The sequence below is a fragment of the Lagenorhynchus albirostris genome, chromosome 7, assembly GCF_949774975.1.
Source record: "Lagenorhynchus albirostris chromosome 7, mLagAlb1.1, whole genome shotgun sequence".
Lineage (NCBI taxonomy): Eukaryota > Metazoa > Chordata > Mammalia > Artiodactyla > Delphinidae > Lagenorhynchus > Lagenorhynchus albirostris.
Genome location: NC_083101.1, coordinates 31,561,624 through 31,583,373, shown reverse-complemented (window position 1 = coordinate 31,583,373; position 21,750 = coordinate 31,561,624). Strand labels below are relative to the sequence as shown.

General features: G+C 41.3%; 2 protein-coding genes across 2 annotated transcripts in view; both read left to right on the top strand.

The window, feature by feature from the left end:
* TMEFF1 (transmembrane protein with EGF like and two follistatin like domains 1) overlaps window positions 1–1,372 on the top strand; it is a 92,880-nt gene extending 91,508 nt beyond the window's left edge. Inside the window, exon 10 of the mRNA XM_060154724.1 lies at window positions 299–1,372. Within this exon, the coding sequence (XP_060010707.1) occupies window positions 299–383 (85 nt within the window). The 3' untranslated portion in view covers window positions 384–1,372. The remainder of the gene's footprint in view (window positions 1–298) is intronic.
* Window positions 1,373–1,790: 418 nt separating this feature from the next.
* CAVIN4 (caveolae associated protein 4) lies at window positions 1,791–10,776 on the top strand. Its single transcript, XM_060154723.1, has 2 exons — window positions 1,791–2,321; window positions 9,880–10,776. Exons 1-2 carry the CDS (start codon window positions 1,914–1,916, stop codon window positions 10,558–10,560), a joined length of 1,089 nt encoding a protein of 362 aa, XP_060010706.1. The 5' UTR covers window positions 1,791–1,913; the 3' UTR covers window positions 10,561–10,776.
* The last annotated feature ends 10,974 nt before the right edge of the window (window positions 10,777–21,750 follow it).

Here is a 21,750-nt window from a genome sequence, read left to right as displayed (position 1 = left end):
CTGCCAGGCCAGAAGAAGGGTGGGGATTCCTCTCGGGGATGCACATGCACCAGGGGAGACTCCAGGAGTGAGTTCCATTTGTATTCATACCTGCATCATATATCAAACCCTCTTACCTCCCAGCTTTGTAGAGAAGATGGCAGTCTGACATGTTGGTCTCTCATCAAATAGCGTCTGTTTCCCTTTCATGTGGTCACATGCAGTATGGCTTTACATGTGAAGTGTGTGTTACTCTGGAAACATTTGAAATATCCTAAACAAAATGACATTTTTCTTTTTTTTTTCCTTAATTCAACAGAAAATGCCCTAAAAACAATAGAGGACGACGACAGAAGCAAAACCTAGGTCATTTTACTTCAGATACATCATCCAGAATGGTTTAAACTGATGACTTTTATATGTACACTGACCATGTGATGTACATTTGTCTTTTTTTAAAGAATGGAAATATTTATTTCAGAGGCCTTATTTTTGGACATTTTTAGTGTAGTACTGTTAGCTCGTATTTAGAATATTCAGCTACAACAGTTTTGGACTGTTTAGTAGTCTTTGTTTTATGTTTTTAAATACAGAAATTGATTTCACAAATTTGTACCACATGGTAATTCTAAGACTTGTTCTTTACCCATGGAATGTAATATTTTTGCAAAGATGGACCACTTCACAAATGGTTATAAAGTCAGACCCACTTCTTCCACAATGACCACAGCAAATGACCAAGCATGAACTGAAGGTAAAGATGTTTACAGATTACTTTTCTTACAAAAGAAAATCTAGAAGACTCTGTGTTTAGACATTTCAATGTTTTTGAGATTTATTAACCGATTTTTTAGACACTGCCTATCGCATGAATTGTAAAGCTGTGTGTGTTAGATGTAAAATATTTATAAGGTGTATGGACTGGAATTTGATCCTTTCTCTCCTTGAAAAAATAATTCTGAATTTTTAAAAGTATATGGTAGCAATGATGGAACGGATCACTGAAAAGTAGATTTAGATGTTGTGAAAATAGTCTGTTTAACAAACAGATTGGAATAAAGCCTACACTATCATTTAAACTACTTCTATACACATTCATTTTTAAAGAAATATTTGTTTTAACATAAATAAACTAATTGTATCAGTGTTTGTGAATAAATGCAAAAATGATTGTTAACGATTGGTGCTCTTCACATGAGCTTAAAAATCATCTAAGACCTCTCTCCAAATTTGTCCTGTAGTAATAGCTATACTAATAGATTGTTGGTGTTTAAAGATCTGAAGTGTGAATAGAATGTATTCAGCTGTTTAACATGTAGTTTAGGTATTCAGAAGTATGCATGTAGAATTTAAGAATATGTTCAAAATATTAATTTTAATAATTTGGTTTGGAAAAGCATGTTATAATATAATGTTTTCACTATACGGCCTCTGTTTTGGTGTGTTTATTTACTGCATTCTTTGATACTGACATATCAGTATGTTTAATATGTGAAATTAATAGAAAAAGCAGATTTCAGTTCAAAATTCCCATTTGCTTTTACAAATACTGCTTGAAATTGTCTAAAGGTAGAAGCTTCACCCAGCGCTTGGAGTTTGCTTTTTTGGTTATTTGGCTTCGAGGCTTAATATTAGTAACATGGTGGCCTTAGGGAACTTTTTTTTTAAAAAGCTTTCCTCTTCTACCCACACAGTCTTATTTGAGTCCCTTAGTCATCAGTAAGCATGTTTGGAACAGCACCCAGTGCTTTTGCAAGGGTTCATATTGCAGAACAGTCACGTATGGGTATTTGTAGTTACAAATACTTGACCAGTCTCCAGGGGTGGGGTTTCCAACCCTTTAAACAACCCTGTTCCCTGTTATCAGGCTAACTTTTTGCTCTCAGTGCCAGAATTGATTGCGCTAAGACATCTTTCACTGAGAAATAAATAAAATGGAACATAATGGGTCTGCTTCAAATGCTGATAAAATCCACCAGAATCGCCTGTCGAGTGTGACAGAAGATGAAGACCAAGACGCTGCTCTTACCATCGTGACTGTGCTGGACAAAGTAGCTGCCATCGTGGACAGCGTGCAGGCCAGCCAGAAGAGGATAGAGGAGAGACACAGGGCGATGGAAAATGCCATGAAGACCGTCCAGATTGACCTGCTGAAGTTTTCGCAGTCACACAGCAACACAGGTTATGTCATTAACAAGCTGATGGAGAAAACGCGAAAGATCAGTGCTCACATTAAAGAAGTGAGGGCCCGAGTGGAGAAGCAACAAACTCACGTCAAAAAAGTTGAATCCAAGCAAGAGGAAATAATGAAGAAGAACAAATTCCGTGTGGTAATATTCCAGGTAAGCTGGCACCTGTGTTTAGCTCGATTACTGCTGTCTGTTGCGTCCTTTAATGGCCAACAGGTCTTGTCAGACCTGTCACATGGTAACTATTGTGTATATGCGTGTGGTGGAGTTCTGTATCATCAGAGATCTCAGGATAAAACCATTTCTATGTTAACTGGTATACTATCATGTCAGTGTTTTGAGCTTCTCAGCCGTTTCATGTAATATGAACTGTGGATCATAGCTGAGTCTATTTCTTGCCTTTGAAACTTAATATTGGTAAGCTGCTTTTGGCATATTAGCCGTATTAGCATGATGCCCTCTCAAAGCCTTTGAGAAGGTTAGGACTAGAAGATATCTAAGAAGCCTCCAGTTTAAAACACCTCTTTGTTATAGAAAAAAAGAAACTGAGGACCTGTAGCTCTGCAAAGTGGTTCTTTCCCTTATTATGGAGAGCCCAGAAAGCCCTAAACAGTAAAATGTAAACTTTTCAGAATATAATTTGTCTATTGGAATTTTTACCTATAATAATGTATAAGTCACAATAATAAGACAAACGGTCTATTTCTTAATGAACAATCAGACAGTTGTTCTTTTTCTTATAGTTATATAAATGTAGGAGTCACATAAGTAATTCCTTATATTTGATTACCAAGTCTTTACTTAGCTGAATTCTTTTAGCTGCACTGCACAGCTTGTGGGATCTTAGTTCCCTGATCAGGGATCGAACCTGTGCCCTCTGCAGAGGAAGCACAGAGTCCTAACCACTGACCGCCTGGGAAGTCCCTACTTAGCTGATTTTACATGATAGTTTTTGTGTGGCGTTGTGTGTTGAGATAATAAGTTCCTATCTTACTCTGCACTTGATACTCATATTTTTTGAAATAGGAACACATCCATGGCAAATGCCTAATATCTATAATATATTTTAAAACTCTTACAAATTAAAAGGGAAAAAGTTGAACTTTCATGGTAGAAAAATTGGAAAGTCATTATCAGTCGGTTCACAAAAGACAAAGTAAATGAGCAAAATTCCATTTTCACCTATGTAAATATTTGCAGTTACTGAAACATTCGCAGAGTTTAAGAGTAGGAAATAATAAGCACTTAAATATTCTGCTGGTAGAATATTAAATGGTACATTTCTGGAGGGCGGTTTTGGTATTATGTGTTAAGAACCTTAAAAATTCGCAAACCTTTTGGCCCCAAAATTTAATGTCAAAGAATTTGTTGTAAGCATAAAATCAGGAATGTGTGCGGGCATGTTCACTGGTACATATATGCAGTGTTATCACACTGTATTTTTAAAATTAATGTATGCCCATATGCATAGGGAAAAGGCCTAGAAGAATAAAAACAAATTGAAATAGGAACACAGTTGGTAGGTAGTTGAAAGATACCAGGGATGTGGGCCATAACTCCCGGGGCATTCTTTACACTTTAGTCAATTCTCCATAGCCCACTGTTGGCTGATAAGGTTACACGGGGATGGCAGAGTGGTATTTTGGATCTGTATTTAAGAGCCTGTTGGTTATTTAGGAGGAAGAATGGGAGGAGAGAGAGGGTTGCTTACTTCAAAGGTAGTCAAGTTCAACTATGCCATCTGAAGGCCTTTACCATTTCCCTCTCCTCCCAGGTCCCTGGAAGTCCTTCTCCAGACTTAAATTTTTGAAAAAAAAAAATCAGTCATCTTACTCTCAGAAGCCAGTTGTAGTATATGTAATGGGGATCTAAATTTAGTACTGGAGAATGTAGTATCCATTCTTGAATTCACTTTTCCACGGGCATTAACAGTTCATTGCAGCTCTATTTACAATAGCCAGGACATGGAAGCAACCTAAGTGTCCATCAACAGATGAATGGATAAAGAAGATGTGGCACATATATACAATGGAATATTACTCAGCCATAGAAAGAAACGAAACTGAGTTATTTGTAGTGAGGTGGTTGGACCTAGAGTCTGTCATACAGAGTGAAGTAAGTCAGAAAGACCATATGCTAACACATATATGTGGAATCTAAGAAAAAAAAATGGTTCTGATGAACCTAGGGGCAGGACAGGAATAAAGATGCAGACGTAGAGAATGGACTTGAGGACACGGGGAGGGGGAAGGGTAAGCTGGGACAAAGTAAGAGAGTAGTATTGACATATACACACTACCAAACGTAAAATAGATAGCTAGTGGGAAGCAGCCACATAGCACAGGGAGATCAGCTCGGTGCTTTGTGACCACCTAGAGGGGTGAGATAGGGAGGGTGGGAGGGAGGGAGACACAAGAGGGAAGAGATATGGGAACATATGTATATGTATAACTGATTCACTTTGTTATAAAGCAGAAACTAACACACCATTGTAAAGCAATTATACTCCAATAAAGATGTTTAAAAAAAAAAACAAACAGTAATGGGTATAACTCACCCTCCACTTGCATGGGGCATGCCAGGAAACCTTCTTGGTATCCAGCATGTCTCCTGAGAACCTTTGTGTGAAGAGTAGACCAGGTTAACAATCAAGATTTACAAAGGCTAAAGAAAGCAGAGGAGTTTCTGAGAAGTTCTAATTGACCCTTTTTGTCTATTGACATAATTCTTTTTTTTAAAAGTTGTTTCTATATTCACCTGTTTATTCCCTGAAAGTTGCTATTTTTTTTCTTTGAGCACCTACGGTTACTTGAATGAATAGAAGATGGTATGAAAAAGGAAGCGAGAGGCACTAGTGAGAGACATAATGCTATGAAGAGTCTGTGAAATTAAGTTGTTCAGAGTAAGCAGCACTTTATCTATAAGCAGTGGCTATCTCTTGTAATGGGAGAGCATGTAAAGAAAAGATAAATACCAATGGATTCAATGATTCATTAGATATTAGAACACTGTATACAGCATTCATATGGGTTTGTTTAACAGTTAGAAGTCATATGCTTAACAGTTAAAAGTCATATATATATATGTGTGTGTATATATATATATATATATATATATATATATATATTTTTTTTTTTTTTGGCCAAACCGCGCACCTTGCAGGATCTCAGTTCCCCAACCAAGGATTGAACCCAGGCCACGGCAGTGAAAGCTCCAAAGCCTAACCACTAGACCACCAGGGAACTCCCAAAATTCTTATAATTCATTCTTACGGTTAATATGTTTAAGTGGCTATATTGAGATTGCTCCTTCCACTAAAATTAACTTGAAGCTGAGTAATTCAGCTCTAGTATACTTTCATTTCGATTTGGGTTTTTCCTCAAAAAGATTTCCCTAGATATATCTTTTGGTGGCAAGTCTTTATTGCTTTTATCTCCCACCGTTGTGTACGGCAGAGCTTTCACCTAATTGTGGACATTGGCATTGAAAAAAATTATCTGCTCTTTATCATACAATTATGATTTCTCCTTGAACATGCTTTCACCTTAGCAACCTCCTCACCATGAAAGAAAGCCAGGAGGCTTCCCATATCTTCTAACAATTTTGCTTACTAACCACATGCCCGTGCCTCCCAAATGAGGTATTTGGCCATTCCCTAATGATAAGTCCCGGACTTCTAAATATTTGAAATTCTCTTAGCAGTATTACTTTGATAATCAAGGCCATTATCCTCTGACTCATTATACTCATTTTGTTACAAAAATCATCTTTTTACCTAGAATTTTACATGAAAAAATGTATAATAATTGTATTTGGAAATAACTGTAATTCAGCCCTATAATTTTCAATTATTGTTACAGTGTATTCACCACTAACTCATGGTATCTTTGACTCAGAGGAGTTGCAACAAATAGATTTACATAGCAGGTGCTTTCTCTGTCTCTACCCCTGTTTTGTTTTGTTTTTAAGCCTGAGTTTGTTGTGCAGTTGAAGAAGGGTTTGTGATTCTTGAGTTAAGCCATAACTGATTTCTTCACAGCAGGATTGTGAGGGTTTTTCCATATGAAACAGTAATTATTGTTTGGCTCCTTTTCTAATTATACCTACTCAGTCCATACCCACCCACTCAGTGCTGCTGAAGCTACTCCCTGTAGTAGGTGTCAGGAAAGGAGAGGAATAATGTTGCTGCTTCTGATTCATCAGAGAGCTATGAGATACCCACTCTACCTTTTTTTTTTTTTTTTTAAGTTCCTAGACTCTCCAATCCTGTAGCCAAAGAATTTAATTTTAAATAAGTATCCAGAGAAGTAAAGTTCTGGGGATACGTTCTTGACTATCAGGATGATAGGTTTTGGAATACGTATAAATGTATTTCTTACACAGTAAATTTTTTGGTTGAACAGATTTAATCTGGATCTCAAGTAGCAGCACAGTTTCTTTTAGAAATTTCAACTCGTGGATTCAGTTAAAAATCCCATGATCTTTAAAGTTTTTCCTGTTTAGTTCTAGAAATAACCCCAAAATAGAAAGTTGGGGTCCTTTAGCAGCCATGTTTCTGGCCTGGTTCTCAAGGTTACCAGTGTCTGCCATGTTCCCAAATCCAATTTGATGAGTCCTTTTACCTTTTTGACGTATTTGTCATAGTTGGTCCCTCCCTCTCTTCTTGAAACTTTTTTCCCCTTGGCTTCTGGGGGTGCCTCTCGCTCTTGGATTTCCTCCTGCCTCACTGGCTGACATTTATCCTTTTTGGTTCTTTCTCATCTCTTCCTTCCTCTTCTTCTTTTTTTTTTTTGAATTATTTATATTTATTTGGCTGTGCTGGGTCTTAGTTGCGGCACGTGGAATCTTAGTTGCCCCGTGCGAGATCTTTGTCGCAGCATGAGGGATCTTTAGTTGCAGCATGCAGGGTCTTTAGTTGTGGCATGTGAACTTTTAGTTGTAGCATGTGGGATCTAGTTCCCTGACCAGGAATTGAACCCGGGCCCTCCTGCATTGGGAGTGTGGAGTCTTAGCCACTGTATCACCAGGGAAGTCCCTCATCTCTTCCTTCTTATCTTCAGGTCCAAAATCCATTTATGTATCAATAACACCAAAATTCAAAGATCTGTAAAAATAAAATTTTTATCGTAACTTATTTGGCAGCAAGACCTAGCTTTACCTGAACTCAGTGGATGCCAAAACCCAACCTCAAGTAGCATGAGGCTGTTTATACTCTTTGTCCCACCTTAGAGTGAATATTTGTATTTTTTTGCCACAAAAAGGTTTTTTCCCAAGATCTCACTGGGAATGTTATGTAATATATTATTTTCCCCAAATCTGAAATATTCTGATTTCTGAAAGGTAGCTTTGTTCCAAGGAGTTTTGAATAATGGAGTGTAGACCCATTCATTCAATCTCTTGGTGATCTCTTTCATCTGGTCTCATGATTTTTAGTTTCATCTTTATGTTAATGATGCCTAAATTTATCTCTAGTCCAGATCTCTCTCCTGAATCCCAGACTTATGTACTCAGCTGTCCACTCAACATCTTTGCTTGGATGTACAGTGGGCATCTCAAAGTCAGCATGTTCAGATCCCATCCTTCCCCATCTCAGTGAATGGCTAATCTGTCCTTCAGCTGCTCAGGCCCTGGACTAGAGAATCATCCTTGACACTCTCCACATCTCAATCTAGCAGCAGCAGATCCTGTTGGCTCCTACCTTCAAAGTGGATCTGGAATCAGGCCACTTCTCACCACCACCTCTGTCCACACCCTGATCCATCTCTTACCTGATTGAGCTCAGTGGTCTCTAACTGCTGTCCCTGCTTCTCATCTTGCCCTCGATAGCCTCGTTTCAGCAGGGTGACCCTTTTACAACATAGGTCAAGTCATGTCACTATCCTCAAAACTTTTTAGAAGGCTTCCTATCGCACTCGGAGTAAGAGCCACGGTCCTTATGATCAGATACAGAGCCCTACGTGAGCTGGCCCTCCCACTACCTCTCTTACCCTCTCTCCTCCTCTTGCCCCTTGGTCACTCTGCTTCAGCCACACTGCCTTCCTTGCTGTTTCTCGTTTCCTCCCAGTTATATGCATTACCTTCAGGTCTAGGCTTGGATGTCACCTTATTAGTGAGGCCTTTCCGAGCATCCTCCCCAGTCACTGTGTATCCCCCTGCCCTGCTCTATTTTTCACCTTAGCACTTATCACCATCCAACATACTATGTAAGTAACTTGTTTATTTCTCTCGTCAAGAATACAAGTTCTTTTACTCTTTTTTTTTTTTTTTTTTTTTTTTTTGCGGTACACGGGCCTCTCACTGCCGTGGCCTCTCCCGTTGCGGAGCACAGGCTCCGGATGTGCAGGCTCAGCGGCCATGGCTCACGGGCCCAGCCGCTCCGCGGCATGTGGGATCTTCCCGGACCAGGGCACGATCCCCTGCATCGGCAGGCGGACTGCCAACCACTGAGCCACCAGAGAAGCCCTTTTACTCTGTTTTATTCAAAGAGGGAGGTTCTCAGTTCCTAGACTAGTGACTGGTGCATGGTAGGTGCTTAGTAACAATTTGTTGAATGAAGGCGTATGCTTCTCATTTGTTCCAACCGTCATTTGTTGAGTATACCTACTATGTACAAGGCACTCTGATAGATGCCAGGCATAAGACATAAATAAGATACATCTCTGCTTTCCTGGAAGCTATTATTTAGTGAAGGCCTCAGGGAGACATATATAAATGAGTAGAGTTCTTCAATTCAGACTGTGATAAATGTTATAAGTAGAGGAATGCATGTGTCATTATGGTATAGATTGGAGACAGGTTTGACCTCTGGGGGAAGTTGGGGATATTTGAATTGACTCGAAGAAAGATTTTATTCACAAAGCTGGAAAGAGGTGAAAGGTAGCAAAAACCACGTTTATAAAGGCATGCAGGGATGAAAACAGTATGTGTTTAAGAAACTCAGAGGGGTTGTGTTGCTGGACTGGAGGAGTGGGAAAGTAGGTTTTGCTCAAACTGAAGAGCCTTCTAATTATACTGAAGAATTTGAACTCTATCCTTTGAGTGTTGGTGAGCTCCCCAATGTTTTAAAGTAGAGAAAGCATGTGATCAGAGCTATGTTTTAGAAACATTTCTCAGGAAGTACTTTGGTGATGTTTTAGAGGTATAAGTATTGCACGAGTTCAGGCCTGAGATGACAGGGCCTGAACTAAGACGTTGGTAGAGGCAAGGAGGAAGGAGGTGGGAACAGAAGAGTTAGTAGTTATTAAGCAATATTATCGACAGCGCTTAGTGACCAGTTGGATATGGGATGAAGAGAGGGAATATTTGGGACCATGCTTCTGAGGTTTTTCTGGGTGGCACCTGGAGGTATTGGTGCTGAGAGGTCCAGGAAAGGATGATGGCCGGGCCTTGATTTTTGGATATGTGAAGTTAGAGGTTCCTGTGTTACATCTAGGTGGAGAAGTCTTTCTGACATGTAGCAATGGGTTTTCATCTTAGGGGAAGGGGAGAGGTGAAGGTAAAAGATTTGTGAGTCTGCTTGCCTGGATGTGAAGGTAGAGCAGTGGATAAGTTTGCTCGGGGTGAGCTTGGGAGATGAAGAAAAAGAAACCCTGAGAAATGCCAGCATTTAGGGAGTGGGGGGAGGATAAGCAGCCCGTGGAGGAGATTGAAAAGGCGTGGCCGGAAGGTTAAAGAACCCATCGCTAACACGCTTGCTTTCTCTCTCCTTCAGGAGGATATTCAGTGTCCAACGTCCCTGTCTATCATGAAAGACAGAAGCTTGACTGCTGAGGGTCCAGAGGAGGAGGACGATATCTTCGATCCCTCAGTTGATCTGTCTTCGGATGAAGAATATTATGTTGAAGAGAGCAGATCTGCCAGGCTTAAAAAGTCAGGCAGGAAGCGCATTGATAATATCAAAAAGGCCTTTTCCAAAGAAAACATGCAGAAGACACGGCAGAATTTTGACAAGAAAGTGAACAGAATTAGGACTAGAATAGTGACACCAGAGAGGAGAGAGCGGCTAAGGCAGTCAGGGGAGAGGTTAAGGCAGTCGGGGGAGAGGCTGAAGCAGTCAGGGGAAAGGTTTAAGAAATCTATTTCTAATGCAGCTCCTTCAAAGGAAGCTTTTAAGATGCATAGCCTTCGGAAAACTAAAGACCGTGCTGCGGCCGAAGGTCCCGAAGAGGTCAGGGAGATAGGGGTGGACATCATTGCCAGGAGCGAGTCTCTGGGCCCCATCAGTGAGCTGTACACCGAGGTGCTCAGTGAAACAGACCCCAAGGAGGCCAGAGCCTCACATCCTCCCCGAGAAGGTGGGGAAATCTCGACCCCCGAGCCTTTAAAAGTTACTTTTAAACCCCAGGTGAAAGTAGAGGATGACGAATCTCTTTTGCTAGATTTAAAGCAGTAATTATAAAGAGGAATTAAGTATATTATAATTGTAAGTCTCCTTAATCACACAGTTTTAGTTTAATTAGCATAGTCATTTACATGTATATGCCATATAGGAAAACATAAGTGGTATGGCTGTCTCATTTCTTAGGTTTAAAATTTTAAAGGTAATACAATTATTAATATACATTTGCTTAATTAATATACACTTCTTGGGGAATTCTTTTTTTTTTCCTCCCCTGGGGAATTCTTTTTTTTTTTTTCCCCTCCCCCAGGACTTACATGATTCTATCAGCTTCCTCTCTTAGGTCACCTCTCATGGCAGCTGTGGATTTTTAAGTTCCTTTCTCTTGCCCATCAGAAAAATAGTTTCCTAGTGAGGCCCAATTAGGTGTTCGGTAGTCTACCATAAATGAAGGCCAAAGTTATGGCCATCATTTATTTGCAAGTGAACTCTCGATTTTGGTCTAGATTAATATTGTGGCCAAGCTCAAAGGGGAATAAGTCACATGTGGATTTTATCTGTATGTTCACATCAATAGATTTTTTAGTAAATTAGCAGTCACACCCCTTTTTGATGCCTTTGCATAAAAACGTTGAAGTGCTGGACTTGAGCATTTAGTTCTGGCATCACAGCTTTGCTTACTGGGAGCCACTTGGCAAGTCGTCTAATGGTCTGGTCAGTACAACGGAGAGGGTTCACCTGTCCTACCCTTCTCAGAGGACTGTTGTGAAGATAAGGAAATGTTATACATTCTGGGAGAACAAGAGCTATTTCCAGAGAAAACAAACCCCACTGGTTCCTCAAAAGCAGAATCGAAATAATTCCATCTTCTGAAAAAGTCCTGAGCTCCAAGCAGTGAGGACCTAGGTCGGACAGACACTAAAGTTGGTCTTCAGAAGCGTTTTCACAGAATCAGGAATCAAAAGTCAATGTTTGGGTGACATCTTTTTTGTCAAAGACTAAAACCAGACCTTGGGTTTGAGTTGGGTCTTAAAACGTTTCCTGGAAAATTCTTTTCTGATTTTCTTCTGATTCAGATCTCTGGTGGACTGGAGCAGCATTGTTTCGAGCAGCATGAAGCCTGCGACTGTGGCTGTGGCTTCCAGAGGCCTTTCTAAAGTCAGCCTTTGTGCAGTGCTTGGAAATGACCTCAGATGCTTCTGATTTCCAGAGTGAACCCCTCAGGGCCCATCTGTCCAAAACAGTATTCGTAGGTGTTCATCATAACTGCTTTGGGAGGAAGCCAGATTCCACTTATTTGTTAGCTGTAGATCTAGCCAATCTAGAAGTAGATATTATTGCTAAAGAAAGAGAAATGGTCATACCGGTCCTGCACTTGTGTATGTTTAAATCTTCTGGTTTGTAAAAGGGAAGAAATGATGGAATTGTGGAATTTGAAGAGTTTGGACAGCAGTCAGCTTTCAGTCAGTTTTGGATGCTCAAGTAGTAATTAAAAATTGTACACACACACACACACACACACACACACACACACACACAGAATCAGCTTTAAAATATTTAACTCAGTTACCCAGCTGTTTGGGTTTGGGAATTTGATTCAGCATCATTTCCTCTTCACTCTGCGTGAATACATAAAATCATGAATTGTTAATCTCATTATCTTTTTTTATTGAAAACTAAAGTGTATACAGCTTTGAACAATACTTTAAAAGGAATAATTTTTAAAATGTTAGAGTTTAGAAAGAGCTTGGATGCCTAATCACACATTTCCTTAAAGCCATAATAAATTTGAATTTAAAAAAGACATTATTACAAAGTTTGATATCAGTGTCCTTTTTGTAAATATTTTTTACTAATAATGAATGCAAACAGTATGGCATGTATTTGATATAGTAACCCTACTCATAATAGATATGTTTCTAGGTTAAGCAGAATGTAAAGAAGTTATATGCTTTTTTTTTTCTGGCCCTACACAGTCCTACAATTGAGCAAAATATCACTGTCAAGGAATTTTTGTAAAGTCCATTTGCTTACTGACCCATTATATAAGCAGACTTGATATGTTATGGAACATTTCCCACATAGGTACGTTTGAATTTTGATTTAGAAGGCATTATAGCCTGGCCAGCTCTTCATCATGGTAGACTCTGAACAATTTCATGTTCCCAGAGGTTCATTGTAACTTACACTGCTTTCTTGGTACTAGGATTTTCCCCTCCGTGTCACTTCTGTCTCTCAACATTTCCCCCCATGTTTAGAGCGTTCCTCAATTCCACATTCATGATTTTTTTCTCTTTTCACCCCATTCTCTTGACGTAAAGAATGTCTTTATTATAGGCTGCAGAATCGTACATCTTCATTTAATGCAAGGAATATAGTCAACATTCTCTATTTTTAAAGTTTCAGACAACACAGATTTTCTCCTCATTTTACTCTTCTGTATTTTTGAAATTATATGTTAGATTTTAAACAGTTTATTGAAATAAAACCATTAGCAGGATTTATCCCCTTTTCTTTCTGTGAGGCAGAACAATGCGACATCCGTAGACACCCAGGGCATGGAGCCCACTCTCAGGCTCTACTATAGAATAGACAGACGAGAAGAGGAAAGTGCAACTCTGTCTCCTGCACATGATGGATCCAGAGGCTTTCCTCTCAGGGTCTATGGTGGCCTGGTTCTGGGCCATAGGTTAGAGAAAAGGGCCCAATGTGAATGGTGATAAGAGGAGCATGAAAATTCAGCTTGTTGAGAGCGTATTTGTGGTGTGTGTAAACTCCCTTGAACAGGTTTTCATAAATTAAAAATACAAACCAAACTACAGTATTTCATTTTGACTTTATTGTTTACCTTCCATATACGTATAAGGGTTTGGTTCAGAACAGTCTGAAGTTCACTGTGATTCTATCAGCTAGAGAGCATGGGTCATGTTATGTAAAATATTTCACAGAATCACTGTTAACTCTACAGTCCCCAAACATGAAATTATTGGCCCTGTTTTTCTTCTGAGACATGTTTTCTATAGCTTTTATTGAACCCTACTAAAAATATTATAGGTTACAATCCCCAAATAATTGCTGTGGCGTATCTGAGTCAAGACTAGGGCGAATGACCACTGTGGTCTCATCCTCAGTTCTGTTGGAATTTGGGGCATGCTAGTATCTGGTCTGTAGTGAATGAAAAATGAATAAGCCTTAGTGCTGAGTTTTGTGTGTCATTCTTGTGACCACTTCTGAGTGATGTGATTTCTGAGGATTTATAGCTGTCCTTAGCAAGTCAGAATCCTTCAGTGTATTTCTTGGGTGGATAGGAGATCTAGGATAACTAGCTCTTCACTGTGAGTCTCTTAGGACATCCAAGGATCCCCAAGAGAATAGCTTGGAGTGGCAGAACATCCTCAGGCTTTGAATTTACTCTGGGCATCTTCCTAAACTCAGCTGTGCTTGTCAGGGGCTGTCCTAGACTGCTCTGCCACTTGATGCCTTTGCTCATGCCGTTGGGTCTCTCGTGTGGTTTGGGAGATGAGTTTCAAGTTCAGTGATAATGTCCATTTCCTTCTTTTAGCTTTCATTGGTTACCTCCCACCCCTTAGGAAGGGTGTGATTAATTCCATATAGTCAATATACATGGCACCTTTGATCTGCCAGATTCTGTGTGAGGCACTGAGAATTCAAAGATGAATAGAACATAGTCCTTGTTTCTTCCCCTTCCCCCTCTCCCCTTTTCTTCCTTCCCCTTTCCCAGCCCTGATCTCAGACTCACTGTTTCTAGGAGTCCGTCAAGCCAAAATTCAGCAACGTGACTAGTGATGTGTATAATATGATGGAACTGTAGAGATGGAAGATGTTGATATAGAATTTAGATTATATGTCAGTCATACCACTTATCATTACATTTTAGTTCATTTGTGTGATTGTCTTCTAGACTAGACTGTGCTGCTCAGGGGCAGGAACTCTATTCTATTCATCTTTGGGTCCCCAGCACTTGGGAGCCTCCCAAGTGCTAGGCATCATTAGGTATCATGATATGAAAAATATGAAAAATAGGGACCCTGCACTTAAGGAGCTTTTCCTCTGGTGGAGAAGACAGACATGTAATCCAACATCATTGCATAATGTGATTGGAGCCTCATGTCTAAGAAAGGATGATGGGAGCATAGAGGAAGAGCGTCTAACCAGCTGAGGAGGGGGTGTCAGGGAAAGCTAGAGAAAATGGTGCTTCACTTGGCATTTGAAGACCAATCAAGAGTCAGCTAAATAACAGAATTCAAGGCAGGATGCAGCTGGAGAGGTTGTATGAAGATGTTTTGGGTTTTATGTCAAAGGCCATAGAGAGCCTTTGAGATTGAAAGCTGTGGAGTGCCATGACTGATGTTTGTGGAAGGATGTTCTGTTAGCAGCAGGGGCAGTGAGACCAGTTACTAGGCCCCTTACATTTTTCCAGATGAGAATAGCACCTGACCTCAAGCATTAACAGAGCTCTGCACGGAATAAACTTAGATGTGGCTTGTGACAGGGATCAAATGATAGCCAGGTTTCTGACTTGGGTGAGTGGTCCTGCCATTCACTGAGACAGGAAATGTGGTATCCTGTCTGGGGACTCTTAGACAGTACTCTCCTGCTGCCCCTCTCACTCTTTGCTCTGACAGCCTCTGTTGCCGGTCCCTTGCATAACCTGAGAAACAAAGGGGAGCCATGCGTATACTCCAGAAGCTCCCACACTAGAGGTCTGCCTAGTCTAGCCATTGTGGCTCTCACCCATGCTTGAAGAAAGCCTCGTTTGGAGCGATCCTTTCCTGGTTCTAGCAAGTGCCTTGCCCTCTCCACCAGGACTCCAAAGTTCTTGGGAAGCAGCATTGCCTTTCAGATGTAAGGCCATTGTGAGAGCTTCTCTCCCATCAGTATCTTTGTTCAAGGCCGGATTTTTGCTTGCTCATTGTATGGTCCAAAGAAAAGCTGCCCTTGATCTTAGAATGGATGCTTTTGATTTGTTTATTTCTCTCTTTATAATCTCAGCTGTTGTTTGGCACCCAAGGGTTCTAGCCAAAGCTGTGCTTGGTATTGCAGCTGACACTACAGTAAAAGCTGCTGTAACCTGGTACCTTGGCCAAGGCCAGTCACCCAGGTTCATGTAGCTACTCGGCTGCTGGGGCTACAGTAAGAGCCTCGATCTCATCATGGGTGCTTTGGTTTCAAACCTCATCCCTTGGTGTCTGTCACATGAGATCTGAGTCATGGCATCACAAATGTATTAGGGGTTCAAGATGGGCTTTGATGCAACCCATTTTTCTTCTTTTCCAAGGTTCTGGCTGATGGAAGAGTTCGTTTAAGGATCACCAGCAAAATGGAGACCAAGGTGTCATCTTATTACTGGCTGGGCAAATGTCTAATACTTCCCCCAAATGCAGAGCATCTGGTGGATTCTGTTGGAGAATGTGGCTTAGACCTAAGACACGAGAGAGAGAGAGAGAGAGAGAGAGAGAGAGAGAGAGAGAGAGAGAGAGAGAGAGAGAGAGAGAGAGAGACCCTGCTGTGTCCCTGGGGACCTGTATACTTTGTGTGGCAGTAGCGAGAGCAAGGTTTGTGGAGCAGAAGCAGGGTCCATTTTATCAGCTAGCAATGAAGCCCACAGGCCAGCCTCACATACTCAGCCAGGGGGAGCAGGGGATATGGAGGGACCCCCTCCGCCCCCTGGCTCAGGTGGGCAGGTAGTAAGGAGATGGGAGGCAGGGAGGCTGGGGCTCCTGACCCAGAAAACCCACCATCCCAGAACGAAGGGTCTGATTTGAAGCCATAGCCTGCCTTGTGCTGTCGCCTCATGTGCAGAGTTAAACCTAGCCCACGGAAGGTAGCCCACGGAAGGTAGCCACTACCACTGAGGCCTATTTTGGACACAGTAAATTGAGGACCACGAGGAGGGCAGGCAAGTAGATACTACAGGTCCCAGACCGAAGGAGAGGGCTGGAGAAATGCACTTGTTAGACGAAGCACAGGTAAGTGAAATTGTGGGTTTTCACGAGAAAGTTCTGGCAGTTTGACTTTGAAAGAAACAGTGGATAAAGATCTTTCAAGAAAGGAATGGGTAAAGAAGTTGGCTAACTTGTAAATTCAGCTTTTCTTCTGAACAATTCTTCGTGGGCTCTTATTTCAAAACTTTCTCCTGGTCAGTCTATTAACTGACCTTAGGTAGTCTATTATCTTCGTAAGGGCAAGAATTCTCTGTTAAACACTGTCTGGTTTCCAGACCTCCCTGATACAATTCACTTTAGGATAAGAGAAGGACTAAATATTCTAACCTTAAATTTAGAACTACAATGAGCACCACAGTCTGGAGGGTTTCGTTCAGTCTCTTGCTGTTAGTCCATTAAGGTATTACTTAATGGCTAAAGTTTGCCTACAGCATAATATTACAAAGCAGCCAAGTTACCCGTATAATCTCATGGGCTAATATTCACAACTTATCAGTCTCATTAGGCCTTTTATCTGAATAAGTTTCAAATTCTCAGACTGTGGTTATGTAGATATGTTGTTTTAGGGTAAAATAAAATCCATTGAAATGAGTCTTTCACTTTAATTGTATTAGTACCTTTCAAGTGGCCACATTTATTTGGAAAGTTTCTGTAAGGAGAAGAAATAAATTAGCAGAATTATGCACGGGATGTGCTTGGCTCTGGTTCAAAGCAACGGAGAAGATTTCAGAGGGAGACATTCGTATGCTTGTCAACTGTTAAGAAATAGGACTAAATTTTCTTCAAGAGGAGAGAAAATATCCTATTAAACCATAGGTTGTAGATGCATGAGGAGAGTGCACCCAAATGTTCTCTACCTGAAACTCATACATCTGTCTCACATAAAAAATCACCAACGTTACAGGCAAACCTGTGTTGGAGAGTAAAATCACTTAAGATTTACTAGTTATTCTCCCATATTCTTAAATAATCATCTTCCAGTGATAATCTACTTCAACAACTCTCTCCTTGTTTTTCCTCTCCAGAATGACAGCATCTGTGAGGGTAGAGGGGCCAGAGAGAGACTAAATCATTGGTTATAGGGACCAAAGGAGCCTGAATTTACTCCTATGGTTTGATGGAGGCCACACATACATATGGTGGATTATGTTTCTTGACTTTCTCTCAAAATTTTGTGCCGAAAAGGCAATGATTATTACATTTTTTTCCCCAGGGGCAGACGATATAGGAATGGAGAGAATGGACATGGAAATCATGAAACTTAGTCATGAGTCTTCTCGGCAAAACAACAACTCTCTCAGCTACAAATTAAAGATCAAAGCCAGGAACACCTTGAAATAGTACACGCTGAGGAATAAGGGTAAATGGGTGGTCTCCATTGTCCTTGAGGACAAAGCAAAATAAATGGGTTTCAAATGCAGGGGATTTCCACAAAGAAAGGCCCCTACTGTGCAGAAACATTTTCAAAGGGTTTAAGAATTGAACCCTCTTCTGTTTTGAGGTAGGGTAGTGAATGAAGTGCCTAGAGATGAATGCATGCATCACATTTTTGTTGTTCCGTAGTTTCTTACAATGTGCAGCCATGATTGTCATATTCATATTATTCTTTTTGTAAAGCCTCTTAAAACATTGTTCATGCCTGCTTACTGGGATTTTATGAGTTAAGAGCAAGAGACTATTTCCCACCAATAAGATAATATCTTATCTTGTACCTCCCATAATTCAGTGCTTTCTTTATATTAGGTATTTACTAAGTAGTTACTGAATGAAAACAAATGATTCTTTGAAGTATGACATCTTTTCTTAATATCTTTGAATTAAGGTCATTTATTTATTTGGTATTTATTGAGCATCTCCTATAAGCCTGGCACTTTTCTAGGCTCTGGGGAAAAAAAGCAGTGAAAAAGACAAAAAGTTCCTGCTTTCAAAGAGAGCTAAACTAACATTCCAGAGGGAGACTAATGATAAGTAAGTAAATGTAATATGTTAGGCGGTGAAAAGTGTTAGGAAAAAATAAGTCAGGGTAAGGAGGTGGGACATTATGGGTGGGGTGGTGCCCGATGGGTGCTGTTTTACAAAGCGTGTCCAGGAAAGCCTCTCTTGAGAAGGTGGCCACAGTCAGTGTCCTGAATCTAATGCAAGAATTTCTGGGAAAAGAATTTCAGGTGTGTTCAGAGGACAGTGTGGCTGAAGTGGGTGAGGATGGAAGAGTGAGACCAGTGGGGTGTTACATAGGCTGTGGTAAGGAGTGTGATTTTTACTCTGAAGGAGAAGGGGGCATATTAAGCTTGTTGAGCAGAGTGACAAGATGTAATTTATTGATCTGTTTATACTTGTTGAAAAGTCAAACCATTGTGTTCATACAAAAAGCTAACTAGGGACTTCCCTGGTGGTGGTGCAGTGGTTAAGATCCGCCTGCCAATGCAGGGGACACGGGTTCGAGCACTGGTCCGGGAAGATCCCACATGCCGCGGAGCAACTAAGCCCGTGCACCACAATTACTGAGCCTGCGCTCTAGAGCCCGCGAGCCACAACTACTGAGCCCGCGTGCCACAACTACTGAAGCCCGCGTGCCTAAAGCACGTGCTCCACAACAAGAGAAGCCACCGCAGTAAGCCTGTGCACCGTAATGAAGAGTAGCCCCTGCCCGCCACAACTAGAGAAAAGCCTGCGTGCAGCAACGAAGACCCAATGCAGCCAAAAATAAAAAACAAAAAAAGCTAACTAGAGTTCCTGTCTTAGTTCACAGTGCAAAGGAAAAATCATCCAAACTCCAAACACTTTCCGTTCTATGCTCTCCTTAATAGTTTAGTCCTTGGCCACATCCCAGGAACCCCATTGCAGCTCAAGGCTGACATCTAGTGGATATTTTCACAATTGTTTATAAGCCTGCAAATTGGAACATTCCAACTCTTGATTAGAAATAGAAGGTGAGCTTTAATGTAAAAATCACAAACAGGATGATAAAACAATCATAATAATCTTAGGAGAAGATTACAGTAGATTTGCCTCCTTGTTTTTCTTTGGATCATATTCTGGTGAGTTTGCATTCCTCTAACAAGTATTTGTTAAAACTGGTAGGTTTAGCTGCCAGCAGATTGTGGTAGGAAAATCATGGGCTGGTAAAGGGAGAATAAGTCAGCACTGGGTGGAATCACTGGGAGGAAGTGCTCTGGTTCTACGAGTGCCCTTCTAGCCTGTGGTTTGTTGTGTGGTATCTAAGGGTGTGTGTGTTCCAAACCTGACCTGGAGTCAGGTTGACACTGATTTACAAAAGGGGTCTGAGCTCACGAGCAGGGCATGATGGGAGGAGTTCAGGGCAGTGGGGAAATACTCAAAGTCAGGTGCAGTTAGGTGGTTCCCAACGCTTAAATGGGGTATTGAGTGCAGCAGTCAAGAGCTTTAGCTTTATAATTGGACATCTGGCTTAATGTCTTACGCTGCCATTTACATACTGACTGTAAGAACTTGGGCGAATTGCACTCTCCGTATCTCAGTTTCTAAATTGTACCCACTTTGTAAAGGTGTTTTATTAAGTCAGGTAATTTATGCAAAGCACTTAACATGCTGGCACTTACTACACAGTCAGTAGCAGCTAGGTGTTGTTTTTCAGAGGAACCATGAGTAGCCATTAGAGGTAGAGAAGCAGGCTATTGTAGTAATAATAGTACCGCACTAAAAAACTTTTTTTTTTTTGCCCCCAGCACTGAAGATTAGCAGAATTGGGCTTCCCTGGTGGCACAGTGGTTAAGAATCCGCCTGCCAACGCAGGGGAACATGGGTTCGAACCCCGGTCTGGGAAGATCCCACAAGCCACAGAGCGACTAAGCCCATGTGCCACAACTACTGAGCCTGCGCTCTAGAGCCCACGAGCCACAACTACTGAAGCCCGTGCGCCTAGAGCCCGTGCTCTGCAACAAGAGAAGCTGCCACAATGAGAAGCCCGTGCACCACAGCGAAGATTAGCCCCCGCTCGCCGCAACTAGAGAAAGCCTGCGTGCAGAAACGAAGACCCAATGCAGCCAAAACTAAATATATAAATTAAAATTTTAAAAAAGATTAGCAGAATTTAGGTTTTAACTATTTCGTATATCTATATGATCCATTTTATCTGCATTGATTGGGGGTTGCTGAATATTCTGCCTAAGGTATATCATTATACTACATAAATATTAAAATTGTTCAGTGGCTTTCATTACTTTTAGGGAAAAAGATCCAAATATTTAGCTCTGTGGGACCTGGCTCCTGCCTGCCTCTTCAGATGATCTCTTACTTCTACTCCCCCTCAGTTTCTGCATACCAGACATGCTGAGATGTGCTGGCATTTTTGTGGGTCCTCCAGCACCTTGTTCCACCTGTCTCAGGACCTTTGCACAGGCAGTCTCCTTAGCCAGTCCACATCTCTCCCACTCTACCCACCCCAACAACCAAGTACACACCTGCTAATTAATGCCCACTCATCTTTCCGATTCCAGCTCAAATGACACTTTTTCAGGGAAGCTTTCCCAGCCTCCACCCCACTCCCAGGCTGGGCAAGCCTCCCTTCTTATAAGATATCATAGCATTCTGCACTTTTAGTTTTTCTTCAGAACACTTACAGTTTTAAAGTATATATTTATTTGCTTCCCAACTAGACCTTAAGCATCTTAAAGGCTGGAATGGTGTCTGCTTGACCCGTCGTTCTGTCCTTGCCAGAGTGCCTGATACATTTAGACTCTCAGATATTTTTTTGACTAGTAAAGAGAGTAGTGTGAAGGAGTTGGGATCTGATTTGAATATTAAAGTTCAGAAATAGGTAAAACGGTGGATGACTAACTCGAGTGTGAGGGGGTCTAGTGGGTACTGTGGTGTGATGCCCAGGTTCCCTCTTTAAGACTGGGCATTCATTCCTCCAGGGTGCTGGGAGTTTTGATGGCTGATGGCAGTCAGCCTAATCCGTCCACAGGAATTACCCTCAGCAAGGAGACCACCTCACCTAAGGTCACACTGCCTCCTGAGAGCAGCCCACCACATCCAGTGACAGGTTGATTGGGGGATATGTGTTCCACCCCTTGCCTAAGTCTGGGACAGTTTTGAAGGGCCATTCCAGGTCCAGAGCTCACCACAGGATTGGCTGAGGCTACCGTGAACAGTTCAACTCCCTCCTCGGATCCTCCCTCCCTCAGCCCTCACAGGTGCTGTTTCTGAAGGCACTCCTATACCCCCACACCACTTGCACATATGTCTCAGCGTCTGTTTCCTAGGGAAACTGATCCACAACTGGGCGTGGAGGAGAGGG

Bases quoted from the DNA above. Each gene is read 5' to 3' on its own strand.
- CAVIN4 (XM_060154723.1), top strand. From the start codon at position 1,914: ATGGAACATAATGGGTCTGCTTCAAATGCTGATAAAATCCACCAGAAT. The intron at 2,322-9,879 runs GTAAGCTGGCAC...TCTCTCCTTCAG, and splicing joins TCCGTGTGGTAATATTCCAG to GAGGATATTCAGTGTCCAAC.